The 20,445-nt window shown below is 37.8% G+C and overlaps 1 protein-coding gene across 1 annotated transcript; it reads right to left on the bottom strand.

Annotated features, from left to right (window-relative positions):
* Positions 1–9,644: 9,644 nt before the first annotated feature.
* On the bottom strand, positions 9,645–20,404 carry LOC139717124 (uncharacterized). Its single transcript, XM_071628624.1, has 5 exons — positions 20,015–20,404; positions 17,444–17,687; positions 14,178–14,362; positions 13,401–13,500; positions 9,645–9,913 (listed from the first exon to the last, which is right to left on the bottom strand). The coding sequence occupies exons 1-5, from the start codon at positions 20,156–20,158 to the stop codon at positions 9,645–9,647; spliced, it is 942 nt and encodes a 313-aa protein (XP_071484725.1). The 5' UTR covers positions 20,159–20,404.
* Positions 20,405–20,445: the final 41 nt, after the last annotated feature.

The raw sequence follows: 20,445 nt of genomic DNA, 5'->3' as shown, positions 1-20,445 counted from the left end.
TGTACAAACTTGGATATATATTTTAATGTATAAATTAGAATCCCCCTGTTGTGATTATTCAGGTCACCTCTGAAGTATGGGTTCAAGATGACTTAGTTTCCTCTCACATGCTTGGCCATCTCAAACTTCATGAAATTTGCTAGAAGATTTAAAAGACGTCCTTCAACACGTTTGTTGCCTTCCAGAGGAAAGCCATGTACCATTTATTCACAAATTGAGAATAAAAGAAAAAAAAAAAGATGTAATTCAAGGTAGGGATTCGAAATGACATGTTACTGTATGTGATATGACCAGACATGTGTAGATAATATACGGCCCTGCTCCAATGCCAAGCAGACATTGATTGGTAGGGTCTCACAGGGTTTGTCATGCAAACAAGGTGACTTCATATAGGCTGTGTTTGTCTTCTTGTTGAGAACTATTTACTACAATAGTGAGACTCTATATGCAGCTAAAACATTTGTTTACAGTATTAATTGAGCATTTGTCAAGATTTATATCAATGACCAGGCAGGACCGAAGGAAGCCTGCATTGTATGTATTGTAATCAAGTCAAATCATCCTGTGATTAGGTTTCCATAGGTGTGTATTGATAGTAAATCAAAGCACTCTCCCTGGTTTACAGCAATACTCATATTGATTCAGCAGTCTTCTATTGGAAAAATCACATTTTGACAGGAAGATATGTTTGAAAAAATTATCCCAGTGCCGTTATGAAACAATGTGAATGCTAGAGCAGCAAGTACAAAGTAGTACATATGAAGAAGTTCAACATGTCTTATTTTCATAAGGATATGTATCACAAGTATATTTATGGAACAAGAGTATAATCTTTCATATCACAGTTCATAAAATGAAAACAAAAATACTGAATGTTTTATCTCTATTTTGAAGTAAACTTTTTAAATTATAATTTTTTTTTCTTATGACAGAATTAAGCATTTCTCAAAGTTACTAAGACAAAGATAACTTGATGAATTTAACATACAGTGCTTGCATATTAATATCTATGTTGCTAACATCATGAAAAAATGTCTGAGATGATTTATTCCAAGTCATGTGTAAGTGACCAACAAAAGGATGCCCTTAACAATTGCAGCACTGTGCGAGGACTACACAACAACAACAAAAAACAGTGTAAGTGAATTGACTTTTTTTCCCAATGAGCTAATTTGACAGTGGTTATATACACAACCTCATCATGAGGCATCTCTAAAAACTGAATGAAGCATTTATAAAATTAGCCAACATAACATGGAAACGAGGTTCCAATGATGTAGAATCATAATTTACTTTACCTTATTTGGAATATCATATACCTGTATGCAATTTCATGATTAATGGCATGGCATGATGTTAATATTTTCTGAATTCATTTTTAAAGACTTGATAAATGAACCAAACTGAATAATTTGCCTTTCAAATATAGAATGATCAAGTCTAAGTGACAGCTCTTTTTAATGACACTTACAATGTAATATTGAACTCCTCAATAGGGCACTGCCAAAACATATAGGGCCTAATTTCTTCTAATATCTTGTTTGACGTACATATCTGCGATATATTTTAATTCATGCTTAACAAGCAAGTTAAAGATTGCCCTTGACCCAAGGAGGACAGGCTGTTCTAACAGGCATTTGACCTATCTGAGTATACTCGGGGTGGTCTTCACCATGTTAAGGACTGCCACGGTGCGAGAGGTCTTTCCAACAATACAAACCCCCAATCTTTTTTCATTTTTATTTTATTTTTCAAATAACATGTAACTGCTTTGACACATAAATGACCTCGTCACCAGGCGTGTGTAAATGAAGCATGAATTAGTGAACACTGCATTAAAATGAGCAAACCTTGATCCTGTTTACACTGCTGGGCCGGCCCATGACTACCTTAAGAGGTTGTCCAAAATCTTTACTGCAGATGGTACATTGTATGGTGTTTGGGCCAGTGTGTGATTACACCAAAATACTGGCTAGTAAGGCAGGCCTCAGTGTGGTTTGTTGCAATTTTCTTGGTGTAACAGGGGTCTTAAGTTGTTAAATAGCTTGTAACTGTCTCCACTGATCTTGACACAATGTTGATTTACTTTTTTAGCTTACCTGAGCCAAAAATCAATTTGAACCCAAATTACCAACTGCAGGTGTGCTATGTGAAGTGTAAATCCATTCATAAGATTTGGGACAAAATCACTCCAGGACAGAGGTGAAAGGTCACTGAACTTTGGCTAAATGTTATTTTCAGCTGTAACTTGATCTTCGAATGTTCATTGATGATACAATTTGGTATGAAGGGTAGAAATAATTTTGCAATTATTTACCAGGTAGATGAAATAAGAGTGGTCAGTGATCAGAGATCTCTGTACTTCAGCAAAAAATCCTCAGAAAACAAAACAAGAAATCTTTTCCAGCCGTTACATTTCTGACAAGTGAGGAATGGTAGTGTATTCTAGTGGACAGGTCAGAATTGATAGACAATCACTTACAGGTGACAGATTATAGAAATGTTTGGTGGTAATGACATTATGTTCAGAAAGGTAGATGCAGGATGAATAGACAGATACATGTACATGTATTTGTGCAAACTTTCCTATCGGAATAAGTCAAAGGTCAAGACCGGAGGTCAATACTTCAATTGGTTAGTATGATATTTTCCAATCATAATTCTAGCTAGGTTTACCAGTGGTAGTACAGTCAACCCTGCTCAAGTCCACCTCGCATAAGTCAAATAATCACTTAAGTTGAAGGTCTTTTTGAAGTCCTCTTCTCTTTATATTCTATCAAATGAATTCTAATCCCCCAGAAGTCCAGTTTTCTCAAAAGTTGAAGCTATGTATTTCTTAAGTCCAAATAGATTTGACTGATAGGCAAGGTTGACTATATTTAGTTATGGTAACTGAATTAATAAATATTTGTATGACTGATGGAAATGTTAACCCTTTAGCAATTGAAAATTATGTACATAATGGTCTATAGTTCCCTGGAAGGTACCATATTGCTCTCATTTCGGCAACTTTCTAAATGATGTGAAATAGTTCACTGCATGTTTATTTTTGTCTATCATACAGTATTTATGTTGATTTGACAGCCTATTAAGACTTTACCAAGAGAATGGTGTGCCACGGAAATAATGCTGACATAATTTTGTTGACCTTTGACCTCTTTCAAATTACATTTAATTATATATTCTATATGAAACAAAAAATGGTAAAGCATAAAACTAAAAGACAAACAGACAGGCGATTTCAGGCGTTTCAGTTACTGATGAGTTAAAGGGCAATTGTTGGAGTCTAAGATTAGGTAAAAATGGTCCTTATCAATGAACTTCATCATAGTGTAAAAGAAGGGCTGTGTACGTATGGGAGATACCGTGATTTTGTGAAAATCACAGGCATCCATGTTGACTGTGCAGTACAGTCAATTTGCTTTGATGTTCTCTTTTTCTTTGTATTAAAGCTTTCTGGAAGTGACTGATCCACATGCCTATTTTGCAATCAACATCAACTTGTTGAGCAAAGTGATCATCATGCCAACTTTTTTGTGACACCCAATTCTGGTACATTGTACTGTTTTCCTGTATCAGAAATGGAATGTAATTTGTATATATTTGATCCATACTTGTACTTTAATGTGCAGGAAATCTATGATTGCAACCATCGATACACTTTTAATAAATTTCTAAACAAAAGCACAACACAATTTGCCATATTTGTCTTTATTTCTTGTATAAATGTATATAACTAGATTCCACTGTTTCTTCTCCTCATAGTAACCAGTGACGACATGTAGGCTCATTTCAGCCAGCTGCTTTCAATGTAGAAATAGTGATGTCAGTGCTAATTAAAGTGGAATACCAGACTACATGTATGTTTGAAATAGACTATAGTAATGTGAAGTCACTCTTATCTGATAACCTAGTTGAGGTTTTATCAGTACATGTGTACAACTTTTGCAGTTTACATGCTGCTTTAATGGTGTACGCTTCTGTGATGTGCAGTGTCACAGAATATACATAACCCTAGAAGGAAATACTGTGCAACATGTACATGTAATTTGTCCCACCTGAATTCCAACACAAAAGTTCACCAAAGTTTCAATGCCTGCAGATGATGTTCTTGGACCTGCCTATTTTTCCTTTACCAGTAGAACTTAAACTAGGATGAATGACATAATACAGTCCTGTGAAAAAGAAATGAATGTAATGACATTCACACGCTCACATCGGGAATCTCAACTCCTCATCGGTAAGTCAGGGATAAGACTATGCTGGCAGGGATGACTATTGATATGTTGCAGACTTAAAGAGCAAGTTCACCTTCATAAACATAGGGATTGAGAGAATGCACAAATACTAAAAGAACACATCGGTGAACGTTTAAGGAAAATTGTATCTGTTCAAAAGTTATGAATTTTTGAAGTTTCAAGGCTGCCATTGCTGGATGAGGAGACTACTACACCTTGTGGTGTATATGCATATGTGACCCTGCACCTCAAAACAAACAAAAAGTCGCCAGACATGATTTTTTAGTTAAGACCATATTCTGAAAGAGCAGACTTTAAGCTTTAAAATGATGTATAACTCAAATCAAATGGACTCTCCTAACCTATCTAAATATTGGAAAGAAAGCACAAACTCAGGAAAAGTGTGAACTGAGAAAAGAGGCTTTGAAGTACAGTGTCTATTCAAGCTCTTAATCTTTACCAAACCGTGCTGGCTGTGCGATGAACGAGACAAAAAACAGGAAGTAAACCACCAGAGTAACAACAATGAAGAGAGTATCAGATTAAACTGAAATTAAGCATGCCTCATTCACACATTCTGTCCATAATTAATGCTAACTTTCAAAGCAGTAGCACTATCCTTTCAAAAGTTATTAGAGTTGAAAGTGAAGAGTGTGGACAAGGTTTTTCAGAAATGAAAAAGGGATTCTACAGACACACCTAATCACACTATTCTACCAAAAATGTTCGAGATAAACTGCTAAAAAAACACACTTTCCTGCCCGTTTTATGATACCAAATTTTGCATAATGTTAAAGAAGACCCGCTCTTACAAAAAATATGAAAAAGTCAGGTTCGGCTAGGTTGACCCATTTCACTTATTTTCAGTCCTCACGCAAAATCAGTGTGAGCGACTTTATGTTCGTTTTGAGGTGCACGGTCACATATACACTATAAAGCAAAATTCAACATATTTTCACTCTTCTCACATTATGATAAAAGAGTATGTACATTTGTACTTGATTTGCCTCTTTCAGAAGACAGGGGGAACTACATTACCTTGGTACGTCAGTGACAAGTCAAGAAAATGTGCACTTTTAAAAAAAAATACAATTTTGTGAAATTCTTTTTATATTTTCCTTATATCGTATGCATGTGACATCATACACTGCAGTAGTCTTCTCATCCAGCAGTGACTGTGCATACCCAGATACTTTAAAAATTCATCTTTTGCTGGATTGTCTGACTTCCCCCCAACTTTCATAGGTCTATGTGTTCTACTAATATTGCTGCATTCACTCAATCTACATGCATATGAAGGTGGACTTGTCCTTCAAAGGATTTTGCCTCAAGGTTTTGGTGAGGTGGGGGCACTAAACTGGTCACAATGCAATGCTGCTGTACCACACTGAAACTGGATGTAAGGCTTCATCAAGGTTCAACAAAATATTCTGAAACAAACATTCTTTCAGTCCAGTTGTTTATTGAGCTGAGTATGCTGTATGATTACAATCACACAAATACAAATTGTGATTGACCTATAAGACACAGATATTACAAGACAAATGATTGCTACAGCCCATGGCATGGTGCTACTTGCATGATTGCCCAGGGCAATTTGCCTGACCAATGGGCAGGTAGAATGAATGGCCACTTGTTTGTGGTCAATGTTTGGGGCCCTTGTCCCACTGCCCCTTTGGATGAATGGAGCACAGCGTTCATGTGAAGTCCTGAAGTTTACAGGCTTTCTCTAACAGTTGTTTCATGGATGAAATGGGTTTCTTTTATGTTCTTATAACGAATCATTGCAGATAGCAGAATAAGTGTGTATGTCATACCCTCAAGTTGATAGGCTTTCTCAAACAACTGTGTTTTATGGAATCTGAATTGCACTTTCAAGTTTAGAAACCTCGAAACAATATTGTACAAGAAATCAGGTCTTGACAATAATGCAGAGCTGGGTTGAATTAGCAGTGGCCCCTGCCACACAGTACACGTACTCTTGACGGGAAAGGCCCTTAGAATATTTCACTAGGAGGCTCTAAAATACTCTAAAACCACTTATCTTATCCTCCCAAATTTCTGTAAAAATTGTGGATGTCAATGCACAGAGAATGGGCACATGGTATTATACAGAACATTGTATGTGTCCATATGTTACACGGGTTATTGCACATTAACATCATGCTCCATCAATGGTGAGGCCAACAAACTCACTGCACACATTCATATACTGTAAACGCCGAACATTTTGAGAGGTTTTCATTTTCGCGACCTCTGCGAGTTGGGTGATGTTCGCGAATTTAAAAATGTAAAAACATTAACTCTCATCCCCGACTTGAATGTGACGTGCATGCATACAATTTTCTGATCAGCACTGTAGGCCCTGCTCCACAATTGCGACCACCTGTGAAATTGTAAGGAAGTCCTGATTTATAGCGTAAAATTGTAGACTTGCTAAATATATAGTGTATACAGTATTACATACACCTATGTACATGAATACACCTATTTACACACACATGATATACACACACAGCCCATACAATCATTTTGTGAGTAAGAGTAAGTACATATGTACTTCAGTTTTACACTGAAGGTCAGCTCTTTATAATCAAAACTTAACAGTCAGACCGCAGCACCCGATAATTCGCTAGTATTTATTCAACTCGTATGCAAGCCCGCTCGAGGCTTGCATACTAATGAGCTGAGTAAGGGGATTTTGTCCTTCGGCTTTCGGCAACAAAAATACACCTTATTTTCACCAATTTTTCTATCCCAATCAAAGATAATATGTAAACTATCGTCACATGTTACCTAAATTATTGTAAATGAAAAATATCATAGCGTAATTTGAGCTTGAAAAATGATGAAAGAAGTAATTCGTGCAGTACATGTTCAAGACGTCAAAAGAATACCAAATTCACTTTGCATCTCAATGAAAATGCATTATTTGGTAGTCTATCTCTTAATCTTTCTATCCATGTAAATATCTTGACAATTTGTTGCTTAAACGGGTCAGGAACCAGTAAAATATACATCGAGGTCAGTGCTGATCAGCTTGAAACCGTGCAATCTCAAGAGTAAGCTCTCTCATTGGACAGCGCTTGCATTACGTCATTACGCTGCTACATAACGGTTTGTTGCCACTTGCGGTTTCTTGGCACGCGTGTAGTTCAAGCCAAGTTCAAGTGCTGGATGCAAGCGCTGTTCAATGAGAGAGCTCTTTCGCGCCACTGTACACTTTGTGTGGAGCATACTTCCGGCTAAGGAGTGAATTTAACAGACATTTCAAAACAGAAAAAAAAAGAGTATAAATCATGTTTGCATCTCCTTGACTCCAATACATGATGAGTATCTAAGTTTCCTCTCTACGAAAAAGCCAAAATCAGAAACAACAGTTTCTTAATCCGGTCAGGAACCAAAAACAAACTTTAGACGACAAAATCTTCCGTGAAAAGCAGGTAAAATTTACGCAAATTCAACTGATTATATCGTCATGATAAGATCCGATGTTATACGCAAATTTAGTATCAAAATAAAGATCAAAGTCTGCAGAACAATTTAACGTGACTTGTAGCCATGACGAATGTATGCACAAGTCGCTACACTGTGCAAACCATAGCCCTGTCAAACTCTCGCAAAATCTCGCACGACGAGACACCTTTCGAACGCAAAGATCGTCAACGAGAGTGCTGAATAAATCTTGCCGGATCGGCTCATTAGCATACGTGCTACGGTCTGACTGTTAAAGTGGAAGGAAATTCCAGCCAAGTAGTTCAAGTATACAGTATCAGCTGGCTCGCCCAATGCTCGGTTGCATCTCTGGGAACAATCTTGGTAACAAAAAGCTTCTTGCCTGTCAGTTTGGTGTACTGGTATATGTACATGGTAATCCTGGGACTAGGAACCAGGTATGCTTCTTTTAGTTGCTAAAAAAACATGCAGTTGCAGGTACAGTACCCTGGAGCATTGACCGAGAATATGTAAATGATATGTATGTACTGTTCAATGAAACTAGTGATGATTTTGGCAAGGTGATTAACCCTAACTTACCTGGGGGGGGGGGGCCATAATGGCCCCCCCTCGACAAATTCCGCGACCATTCCGGCACGCAAAATTTTTTGACCGCGCCGCTCGCTGACTTTTTACTTTCAAGTCTCGCGCAACTTTTGAGACCAAATTCGTTGCGCCCCGGCATACCGTTCCGAAGCCACACCCCTTCAAAAAATTTTCGTCAACCCCAAAATCGCTCAAAAACGTGATTTTGTGTACAAAGTCAATACAAATTGTGTTTTTTCAATTAATTCATATTTTTCATTTTAATGGCTGAAATCAATTCATTTTAGTATAATTATGCTTCAAAAATTGTGTATGACAAATTCTGTTGAAAAAAAAAAAAAACAAAAGTTCGAAAAAACAATGAAATACATAAAAAATTGATAAAACAATAAAAAACATAAGAAATTAATTTTGATACTGAATTTTTTTTTACGCGCAAATGTTTGGAATGTCACTAGGAATATTTACACCAAAAATCAGCATTCCATAAGCTTTTATAAGCCAATTACAGACGAAAATGAGGTCTTTTGCATATATTTGCATAATTAATTGATTTAAAATAGAAAATGCTAATTTTTTGAAAATCTAACTTAGCAATCTTGTAGATTACATCCGGCTTTATGTTCATGCAAAATTTTGCGGCGATCGCGCGATCAACGGCCGAGATCTGAAGGGGGGCCATAATGGCCCCCCCCAGGAATTCAAGCTCGCTAAATAGCCCAGGTAAGTTAGGGTTAAGGGACTTTACCTTTTTTATTACATGCCTCATGGAGGCATTATGCTCTCTTGTTATCTCTGGGATAGATGTTCTATGTTGTTTTAAAACTACATGCCAGCTGAATTACAGTCCAAGTCTTGTAGACCATCCATGCCTTGTTATTCATTATATTCATACACAAAATACATGTAAGATGGGAAGACTTATCATGACATGTACCCAGCATGAATGCATACTTAACAGACACCTTGCCCACCTGACATTCTTTTTAAAATCTATTTTGTTGTGTGTGTGTGTGTGTCAGTGCAGTACCTCAAGTAGAAATTTCCACTGAAAATTTTTATCGGTGCTTTTTGGTTTCTCCAGCATTCTATGTGTATGAACTGAACACACATGAATTACAATGATTAAATTCATCATGAAATCATCGTCATTGCATTGTTTGGTTTGAGGAGCCCGAGACCGAGGCAGTAGACTCAATGTCAAACTTAATCCTTCTTCTAATACTGATGAAAAGCATAATTCTGTTTTCCTATGAAGTAGGTGCACAGTTTTCATCATATCTATGCAAAGTGTATTAGTTTATAGTGTTAACCTTTCACAACTTACACCAAAGATGAACAGCATCCTGACTGGTAAACTATTCCTTATTTCTCTTGCACATCATCACACACAGTTTCACTCCTAGCTACTGCCTTGTCATCCAGTGTCACATCAAGAAGAGGTAAGTCTGGTGCATTTCTCAGGGCATCATAGCTGGCTTGATTGTTTGTCCTTGCACACAATGTGATGCCAGACTGGTAGGCAGCAGGAATCTTGACATGTCTGGTGAACAAGTGTTGCTTTAAGATTCTCAACATTTCTGATGGTGGCAACGGGATGGCTATCTCTTCATCAATCACATTGTAGACTTGGTCTGTTTAAACAGAATAAACAAATTAGGTCTATCATACAGGAATCCACAGTACAGATGTGCTACCATTATATTCACAAAGCAATGCAAGTCATGATTTAGCACATAAAACAAATAATGGAAAATATAGGCATCTAACGATAGCGCAAAGTCTCAGCTACAACATATTGAAATACGGAAGAAATTCACGGAAGGTTAAGTGAGCTAATGCTCGATAAAGACAATCATGTCAACTTTCACATCTAGAAAAATTCGCTCCCATAGAGATAACACGTCATAACGAAGATACAAAAAGAAGTACATATGACCTTTGACCACCACTTTGCACAGACAAGATGGCATCTGAGCAAAACGTGGTTATTTTGTGAAATGATCCTTGTAACATGGTCTTTGCGTGTGCAAAATATGGGAGAGATACATGTAGGACATGTATTCACCAAGATACAGGATGAAACATTTATGACCTTTGACCGTAATTTACATACCCAAGATGGTGTCCGATCAAGTAGTTGTTATTTTATAAAATAATGTATGTGACATGAACTATACATGTGCAAAATATTGGGCTGATAGGCTTTGTTTTTCTTGAGTTATTGCAAAGAAAGTTGCAGAAAGAAAGAAATATCGTAATACATCGAAGATAAGCTTTAATTTCAACCACGTTTTTTGACGTAATGCCGACACCATATGAAAAATAAAGGGAACACTAGCGATAGCGCAAAGTCTCAGCTACAACATATTAAAATCTGGGACAAATTCACCAAAGGGTAAGTGAGCTGGTGCTCGATAAAGACAATCATGTCAATTTTCACATCTAGAAAAATTCCCTCCCATAGAGATAACACGTCATAACGAAGATAAAGAAAGAAGTACATATGACCTTTGACCCCGATCTGCACAGACAAGATGGCATCTGAGCAAAACGTGGTTATTTTGTGAAATGATCCTTGTAACATGGTCTTTACGTGTGCAAAATATGGGAAAGATAGGACATGTATTCATCAAGATACAGGATAAAACATTTATGACCTTTGACCCTCATTTACATATACCCAAGATGGTGTCAGATCAAGTAGTTGTTATTTTATAAAATAATGTACGTGACATGAACTATACATGTGCAAAATATTGGGCTGATAGGCTTTGTTTTTCTTGAGTTATTGCAAAGAAAGTTGCAAAAAGAAAGGAATATGAAAATACATCAAAAATAAGCTTTAATTTCAACCAAGTTTTTGGACGTGATCCCGACACCATATGAAAAAATTAAGGGCACACTGACGATAGCCCAAAGTCTCAGCTACAACATATTAAAAGCTGGGAGAAATTCACCAAAGCATAAGTGAGCTAGTGCTCGAAAAGGACAGTCATGTCAATTTTCATTTCCAGAAAAACTGCACTCCCACAGAGATAACACGTAAACTGGTCAAATTTGACAAGATTACTTTCAATCAATTGTTACGAGGTGATGCCGTCATCCAATCAAAATGTTGTTATCACATTAATGAAAGAGCATTTAATAAGCTACAACATACTGAAAACTGGGTGAAAATTAGCAAAGGATAAGTGAGATACGCTCGAGTGAACTTGAAATTTGATGACGTCATTTTGAAAATTTACTTTTTTTACTTTATCAAGAAATTTGATATCTTTTCATCATTTTTCCATCATCGCCAACCCATGAAATGACATGTACAACTCATCAGCTTTTAGAATATGTCAAGAAAATGGGGGGTCACCGTCCATCCTGACGAGTAAAATCGGATTTAAAATTGGCGGTTTTTTGGCATTGTTGCACTGTATATCGCCATTGACGGGCGCGCGGAATTTCAACTTTGACGGGCCCGTATGACGTCATATTGAGTCGGATTAACTTGAAACTTGGTAGAAATATTCCCTGACATTTCAGAAATCAGATGTAAGTGAAAAAACGGGAAATTTCTATTGCATATGAGCTGTGTGTGCGTATATGTGCGCGCGCGTACACGTCCGTCCAATTTTTTCAATTTTTCAAAAAATGCTCCAAATGGTCTGAAACGTGTGCAAAAAAAATTTGAGCTCGATTGGAACATGTAAATATTTCAACGCGCGCGTATGCGCACGTTTTAAGAGTAGATATGAATTTTGAGAATATGTGTAGAATGCGCATAACTTGAAATATATGTGACGTAAATTTAATTGAAAAATTCCATTCCATTAATGAGATATGATTGAGAATGTGTTTTCATATAATGACGTCATAGTGACGTCACGGTCGACTGATCACATTGATACATTAGATTTGTTGTCTTTGGGACATGATACATACATGGTATAAGTTTGAAATTGATAGTCTCAGGACTTTCTGAGCTTACCTCTGCACAACTTTTGAGGAGAAAGAAGAAAAAGAAAAAGAAGAAGAACAAAGAATCAGTACAGATACAGAAGGTGATCCGAGAGGATACTCGGGATCACCTAATGAGCAAACTATGCACATATCTCTCATGGTAATGACAGTCAGATATCAAAAAGAAAGAAGACAGAGAAAAAAATATAGGCCCAGTATCACTTGATAATAGTTCAAAGTCATACAATTTATCAAATGATGACATAAATGGTATCCCGGGGTACCATATAAAAATCAGCCATTTTGTTGAATTATTTATTTTCTTAAAAAGGTTGTACCCTGGGTTGCCAAAAAGTGGAAATTATTTTGGTGCCGAAGCTACCGCGCGCTAGCCACTGCACTGCACTGCACTGCACTGCACTGAAGCACACGCTATTGCTAGCACAGCGTGCCATGCATGCATAGTATAACATGCAGTGGTATGGGAATGACTATGTACACGCACACACAGTGCATGCATTTCTCTGCGGCTGTCCACGAGTGGACATGAGGTGGCGCTACACAACGTGGTACCCCGGGGTAATGCGTGAGGCATCATATATACCTTAAAAGCATATTAGCTAGGAAATGCTGGCAATGCAAGTCAATCATGCCAATGTTCCTAGCAGGATACATGTATGTCACTTGAACAAATCTGCATTTAGCACAAATGTCATAGTGATCAGCTGCTTGTACAAGGGGTATATCAGAATATATGTCCCATCTTGTTTGGTTCTGTTTTGTTTGTTTTGTTTTGTTTTGTTTTTGATTTTGTTTTTTGTTTTTTAAATTGACATCAGTCCTGGTAAGCAGAAGTTTCGGTGTGGTTTAAGTTTGGGAAACTTAAATACACAAACACTGCCTTTTTTCATTGTCAAAATCAAAATGAAACAAAATTCATACTTGTCTTGCATAATTGGAACAATTTTGGGTTGTCAAAAGGAAACCTTGCTGGTAAATATTGATATGCAACCTTGAATGACCAAGAAAACATACCAACAATCATTCCTTACCAACACTGCATGAAATAACTTCTGCCAGTAAGAGCTACGATAAAGACCTCAGACTGGAGACAAATGCATTGTTTGCTGACTGTATAATAAATGAAGTATATACATACACTCTTACCCACAACTTTCATCTCTCGCCATCTCACATCATGATGGGCTTCAATCAGCCTAAGGTCTGTGTCTGGTGAATATCTCTTCATGATGTCATCTCGCCTTATCTGTTCAGAAAATTCATGGAAAAATTACCTGACAATGTATTGCATTGGACATACATCAGTTACAGCTGTTTCTGTATCATCCCTAAAACAATTTTAACAATTTTCCACCGGAAAATGAAAAGTTTGGTCTACATCGGTTCCTAAACATCATCTTACGTCATAATCTTTACTCTCTCTACACTCAAGTGGCAATCTGGGAAATAGGATAACCTTTACTTTAATCGTTTGTGTCCAGGTACTAGACTGTACCGTGCTGTGCATTTTCATCAGCAATCTGTTAATTCTCCGAACCTGACGTAATTGTGCGTGTAACAATGTACCTCAGACCAACAATAAGGCGAAGGTGACACAATATGGATAGAGGGATTAGGTAATCTGTATTCACTGACTTTTACTTCTAAACATCTGTTACATCTCTTTCTAAACATTAGGGCCTACTGTGATACTTTGAAAATGACAAAAGCAGTGAAATAATTGCTATGCTGACTAAATAGCATTAACATGGGTATAGAGACACTGTATCTTGCCCTTGCAAAATGCAAACAGGATTAATAACAGGGTCAATGTGAATTAAAAAATGCTTTCTCTTCACCACAGACTTAACAACTAGCTCTGCAAACTATTTTGTCCTTTTGAAACTGGCTGTCTTTCTAAACAAGGAATGGTGAGCTTAGTACCAAGAGTTCAGAAGGACTACACAGCTGCTCCATGATGTTGGCTATGGGTTCAGAGATGAGTGGATTGCACATGTACACCTTTTTATTATCCACACCATAGATCATCTGATGGTGCCAGGCATCAGGGATCTCATAACCTTCTGCCACTGCCCGCTGTAAGTTCAGAGTTGCCACTGGAACCACATCTGCAAAAAGACATAAATATCAGCAGTGTTTCTTTGATTGTATCTCTGTCACCTGGGATTGATTTCATCTGGCATCTTCTACACATGATTTACTTTCCAACTGACCATGTTTTTTGTATAGGTATACTGCAGGAGGGGAGACAAATAAGACACAATGTACACAAAAAAAAGTACTACAATGTCGGGAAATGTGTGTGTGTGTGTGTGTGTGTTTCTTTTTTGTAAACGTTAGTTGAATAAAACTTATAATTAATGAAAAATGAGAAAAACAATTATGCTGTCCACTACAAACAAACAAGGAGCACAGCATAATGTAAGATATATCACAGGCCAAATACAAGGAGGGATATTTTTTATGAATAGGTGAACACAAAAATTTAGCTTGATATTTGACTGATATTGAATTGAATGTTTCTTTGATTCTATTTCTCTCTGTAAAAGTAGCCTAGGAGCAGGAGGCAAAAAAGAAAGAGGGCAGACAGGTTGGATACATAGAAGGCTATGATTTACTGTTTACACGTATTCACTATTCATTCAACTACAAATAAGTAGGGCCTAATGCCTATAAATATGATTTGATGCTATATTCAAAGGGAAAATCTGCACAATGCTGACCAAGAATATCTTAAGTTTGGTTTCAGATTACACTTGGAAGATTAATGGAAATATTATACTACCATAACTAACAGTCAAAGACCATTCGCCTTTAATACAATGTAGCTGTACTGTATTTCATTCTTTTGGCAGATAAATCTGATATTTGTTAGATTTAGATCAGAATGTTTTGCAAACATGAGTAAAAACAGAGATCTGGCAATTAATTATCATGAAACAGAGCCAGCATGAAAGGGGGGGGGGGGGGGAGTGCTCAGCCCCCCCCCTTTTTATTTATTTTTTTTTAACCAAGAAGTGACACCAGGGGAAAAAAAAAAAAGAGTTTCCTCTGCATGATGCTCAGGACTGGTATCATAAAACAAATTATGGGAAACTGTTTTTTCCCCTGGTTTTTCTGTAACTTAAAACAAAAAAAAATGTGACTGGGTATCTCCATGTCCTAAAGGTCCCTCTTCATTTTTTTAAAACCTTGTACTCACTGTTTAATTTCAATCCCTCTGACTTTTGAATGGACAATGCTACTGCTGTAATATTAGTAGGCCTGTAAGTCTTGGATAGAATGTGCTTACAGAGTGGGAAAAATTCAGCTTTTAAAATCTGAAATTCCCTTTATTTGGTTTACAGTGTAATGGAGTTTTACATGCACCATGTTTTTTTATCACTTCATTTGAGCAGCGCACATCTCGTTGAGACAGATTGAATAGACCCTGAAGGCTGAACTTTGAAGCCTCTATTCTCAGTAAACACCTTCCAGAGTGTGTACTTTCTTTCCGTTTTTGAGATACCAGTACATGTAGGTTACGTAAGTCCACTTATATCGACTTATACATCATTTCAAAACTTTAAGAATCTGCCCTTATCTAACAAGGCAAGTACCAAAATGTGTCTCGTCCATTCGCGTAGAAGATATTAATGTGTTTCTAACTATCGGCAGTTCATTGACCCTGCCTATGACCTTGGACCTTGTGGTGACCTTCAACTCCCAAAGGGACATCTACCATCCAAGTTTGGTCACAAACGGACATAGGGATCATAAGTTATAAGCCATAATTGAAATGCACTGTAAAAACCTTAAATTGGGCCCTAAAAGTTTGTTGACCCCTGTCTGTGAGCTTGGACCTTGTGGTGACCTTGAAATCCCCAAGAGACATCTACCATCCAAGTTTGGTCACAAACAGACAGACATATGGATCAAAAGTTTTGAGCCATAATCAGAACGCGCCATAAAAACTTAATGGGCCCCTAAATGTTCGTTGACCCCTGTCTGTGACCTTTGACCTTGTGGTGACCTTCAAATCCCCAAGAGACATCTACCATCCAAGTTTGGTCACAAACGGACATACACATCAAAAGTTAGGAGCCATAATCGAAATGCGCCATAAAAACTTAATATAGGGCCCTAAAGTTCATTGACCCCTGCCTGTGATCTTTGACCTTGAGGTGACCTTCATGTTTGGTAAAATGTCTAACTTTGTATAACCACTCTTCCCTCCAAGTTTGATTGAAATTGAAGTCCTCAGTAGAGAGTTATTCAAGTTTTTGTAGCATAACGGACGGATGACGGACGGACAGACGCCGCAGGTGATCCCTTAGTCTCCCCAAGGAGGTTCAAGAGAATGGAGTCACAACTGTCTTAATTCCTTTACTAGATGTTCTATGCCGCCGCTCAGAAATATATGAAGCATGTGCCAAACAGGATCTGCCACACAGATAGGAAGACAATTGACTCGTGTCTCATTGCATAATCACCAACCACTTTCTGAGGAAGATATGTCTTTGTGATGGTAATTACTTTTCGCTATCCCTTCTTATACAAGGTAGGTGGTAAAGACACGAGCATGTGCGAATAGAAATTGCGCAAAAAAATGCTGAAATAAAGATGAAAATTACTCGACTGGACATGCCTGGGCACTAATCTGATATATCTATCAATAAAATATTATATTTGAAGATTATTCCAGGTCAGTTTTATTTGTCGGAATTAAGTGGAAAAGTGATAAAACCAGCTTTCCAGAATGGTACAGTTTTAAACATTTTCACATGATACAGCTCTGATTTACACTTCTGCACAAATTTCAGCACGGGATTGAATTTTCTTTTACATGCTTTATCATTAAGTGAAATTTCATTTCATTTAATAAATAAATAAGCAAAATATGGCCAATATTATGTTAACATTCAAAATGAATCTTCAGATTGCTCAGCAAGACGGCGGCTTCGAACATCGATCATCAAAGGCACAAACACACAGCCTGTGAAATTCTTTTGTACATCAATAGAATAATTACAGCCAGTTGGAACCTCCTTGGTCTCCCCTCACCTCTGGTGGGCTTGACAAAAATCAATGTCTGGCAACATTTTTATTTATTTTTTTAATAATTTTGTGATGCATGACCTCAGTGTGGAAAAGAAACAGAGAGAGAGAGAGAGAGAGAGAGAGAGAGAGATACAAGAGGGAAAATGTACCTCTTTTCATCCAGCTTCTGAGCCAGTCAGACAAGTCCACATCTCTACGTGGATAGAAGGAAAAGAACCTTGCAAAGACCTTTGATTGTGTGCTGCCATCCAGACCAGCTATCAGATCCTCATGGGTGGTGCCAGCAACACTCCTGGAGTGCAGATACTCGGGGATCGCAGCATCTTGTGCTCTTAGACGTGTCTGAACATGTTTGCAGACGTCTTCCACTGCATTTGGGAGCTTTAGCACACTCTGAGGGAAACAATATTTCATATTATTCATGAATTCTTTGTCATTCTCCTGGTCGCTGCCATAGCAGTCAAAAGTCCACTTTGTGGCTTTGACAGTGACACTGTTGATCTATTGCCAAATATCAGTACCAGGCTTGTGTCAGGTGAATGTGCCGGCAAGCACCATCTATAAATATGACATGAATAATCATCACATCACAGATTCTTTGCTTGTTGGCTGTATCACACATGTGCTACAGCCCAATCACCCTCTGCATTCTTTAACATAGTGACCCTGCATCACAAAACCAACAAAGTCATCAGACATGAATTTTTAGTTAAAAGCAGATTCTGAAAGAGCACACTAATGATGTATAAACTCGATTCAAATGGACTCTCCCAACCTATCCTAATACAGCTGTATTGGAATGAAAGCACACACTCATGAAAAGTGTGAACTGAGAAAAGAGGCTCTGAAGTACCAGTACAGGTCTATTAAGTGCTTAATCCTTTACCAAGCCATGTGAGCTGTGCGATGAATGGGACCAAAAAACAACAACAAAACAAAACACTAAAAAACAAACAACAAAAACCAAAAACAAAAACCAAACAAACAAAAAACAGGCGTAAACCACTGGAGCAACAACAATGAAGGGATTATCAGATTAAGTTAGCTGAAATTGAGCATGCTTTATAAAACATTCTGTCCATGATTACTGCCAACTTTCAAAGTAGTAGCTGCTAGCATTATCCTTTCTAAAGTTATTATTGAGTTGAAAATGAAGAGGATATAGAGAATCTTGAAGAAATGAAAAGGGGACTCACCAAATCACACTATTATACAAAAAGTGTTCAGAAAAATGGCAATTTCCTGTTCATTTTATGATCCCAAACTTTAGCAGCATAATGTAGAAGACCCCCCCCCCCCCCCCCCCCCCCCCCCCCCCCCACTTAGATGGGAAGAATCTTTGGGTGGAATCTTTAGAAATTTAAAATCATGGGTGTTGTAATTCCTTTCCCAATTTTTTTTCTGGAATTTTCTTTTCTTTTGCCTAGCCAAAAGCGTAGGACCCCCAAGCTCCCCCCCCCCCCCCCCCCCCCCCCCCCCCCGGTTCCGCGGCCCCTGTATGTATGAGATAAGTGAAAAATGTTGGATATTAAAGGGATCGTATAGTTTTGGTTGAGGCCTAACTTCAGGTTTCTATCATTTTTTTTTTTTGTGAGATAATGAGAAACCTCTTATGAAATATGAAAGAGCATGTAATTCCAAGAGGAATTCAACGTTTATTTCATGAAAATTGGTTTTGAAATGGCTGAGATATCCAAAACAGTGCGATCCTAATAACGGTGGGACCCACCTTTATTACGATCACTTTGTTTTACTTTGTTTTTGGATGTCTCAGCCATTCTTCATCTGATTTTCATCAAATAAACTTTGAATTCCTCTTAAAATAGTACACTCTGTACTAAATTCATACAAGTGGTTTCTTTCCCCAAAAGTTAAAAGCCCAATTATCATCTCCACCATTCTATACCATTTAACCTGTCCATGGCAGCCATCCGTCTGTATTTAGCCATTCTTTTCTTCTCCTTTGGATGGCTGCTTTAAAAAACAGACAGGTTCGACTGTACATGTGTGGTGAATCTTACAATTTTTGCTTACAAGTGAAAACTCCCCACGAGCATACCTGGTACTCGGCCAATCACTATGTAGCGTATGCTTTTATGATCTCTGCTAAGAACATGCGTTTTGTCTTATTGCTCTTTGGTGGATCTAGTTGATGTGAAAGATTTTAACCTATTGAGGACGAGTCCCAAGCATACTTGGCAGGTGCTCTATGGACTATGGGGAATGCGTATTGTAGCAAAATTAGTCCGTCCTCAACGGACTAAGTTTTGGAACGTATGACACTATTGACAAATGTGGATGATTGGCTAAAAAACTTATATGGTGCTCTCTGGCAGCTAGCACTTGAGGGTTCTTGTTTTTGTATGTTTTACAGAGCAAACATTTCCATGATGACTAATGGTTAGTTTCTAGACTCGGTTACATCAAAATGATTGACACAAGTAAGATCCCTGAGAGTGCATGTGAGAGAGACCGTCTAATACAAGGCCCAGGGCGGATCCAGAGGGGGGAGCACCAGGCGCTTGCCCCCTCTTTAATTCTGGTTAAAACAAGAGAAATAAAAAGAAAAAAAATGGGAGGGGGTGCATGCGACCCCCTTTAATATTGCAAAGCGCCAAAGGCGCCTCCCCTTTATGAAATTCCTGGATTTGCCCCTGTATTAGAGTTGTCTAATCTAACGTTATATACCGGTATTAATGATCAGTTAGCGACTGAATTACCAGAACATTTATAACGCCTGTAGCACCACACGCAGACACCCCAATCTGCAACACCTGTTTCTCTTCAGCTTCAGCAGGCGTCCAGAAGAAGAAAGAATCATCAACATTTCTTCCTTGAGCACCATCCTCGTCTGTTTCAGACATAGTGCATCAATTCTGAATTAGACCTCTATTCAGTTCAGTTCAGAGTTCACCAAACTGGGATACCGGTACGACCCGTTTTTGTTTCATTCAGTCACTGGTTGCTTCTACTGAACTCAATCTGCTGGTCCAAACGTTGACAGTTAGCTGACAATATTAGGATCTAAAGTCTAGTCAAAATTCAGTTCATGCCTTCCAAGTTCAAGTAAACTCCAGCGAAGAAAGGTGATGGAGACCAGTAGTTACAGTAACCCCATCCAATAGAGATACTCCATTCCATAGCATCTAGG

This window comes from Diadema antillarum, unplaced genomic scaffold, assembly GCF_040938485.1.
Source record: "Diadema antillarum isolate AM-2024a unplaced genomic scaffold, OU_Dant_1.0 scf00000072, whole genome shotgun sequence".
NCBI lineage: Eukaryota > Metazoa > Echinodermata > Echinoidea > Diadematoida > Diadematidae > Diadema > Diadema antillarum.
The sequence above is the reverse complement of the archived record's forward strand: the minus strand, read 5'-3'. Positions and strand labels throughout refer to the sequence as shown.

What these genes read in the sequence shown, in the direction of transcription:
- LOC139717124 (XM_071628624.1), bottom strand. Translation starts at nt 20,158, where the DNA reads ATGTCTGAAACAGACGAGGATGGTGCTCAAGGAAGAAATGTTGATGAT. An exon ending in GTAGTCCTTCTGAACTCTTG is followed by an intron (nt 13,501 to 14,177) that starts GTACTAAGCTCA and finishes TTTTCTGAACAG; the next exon opens with ATAAGGCGAGATGACATCAT. An exon ending in GCGAGAGATGAAAGTTGTGG is followed by an intron (nt 9,914 to 13,400) that starts GTAAGAGTGTAT and finishes CTGTTTAAACAG; the next exon opens with ACCAAGTCTACAATGTGATT.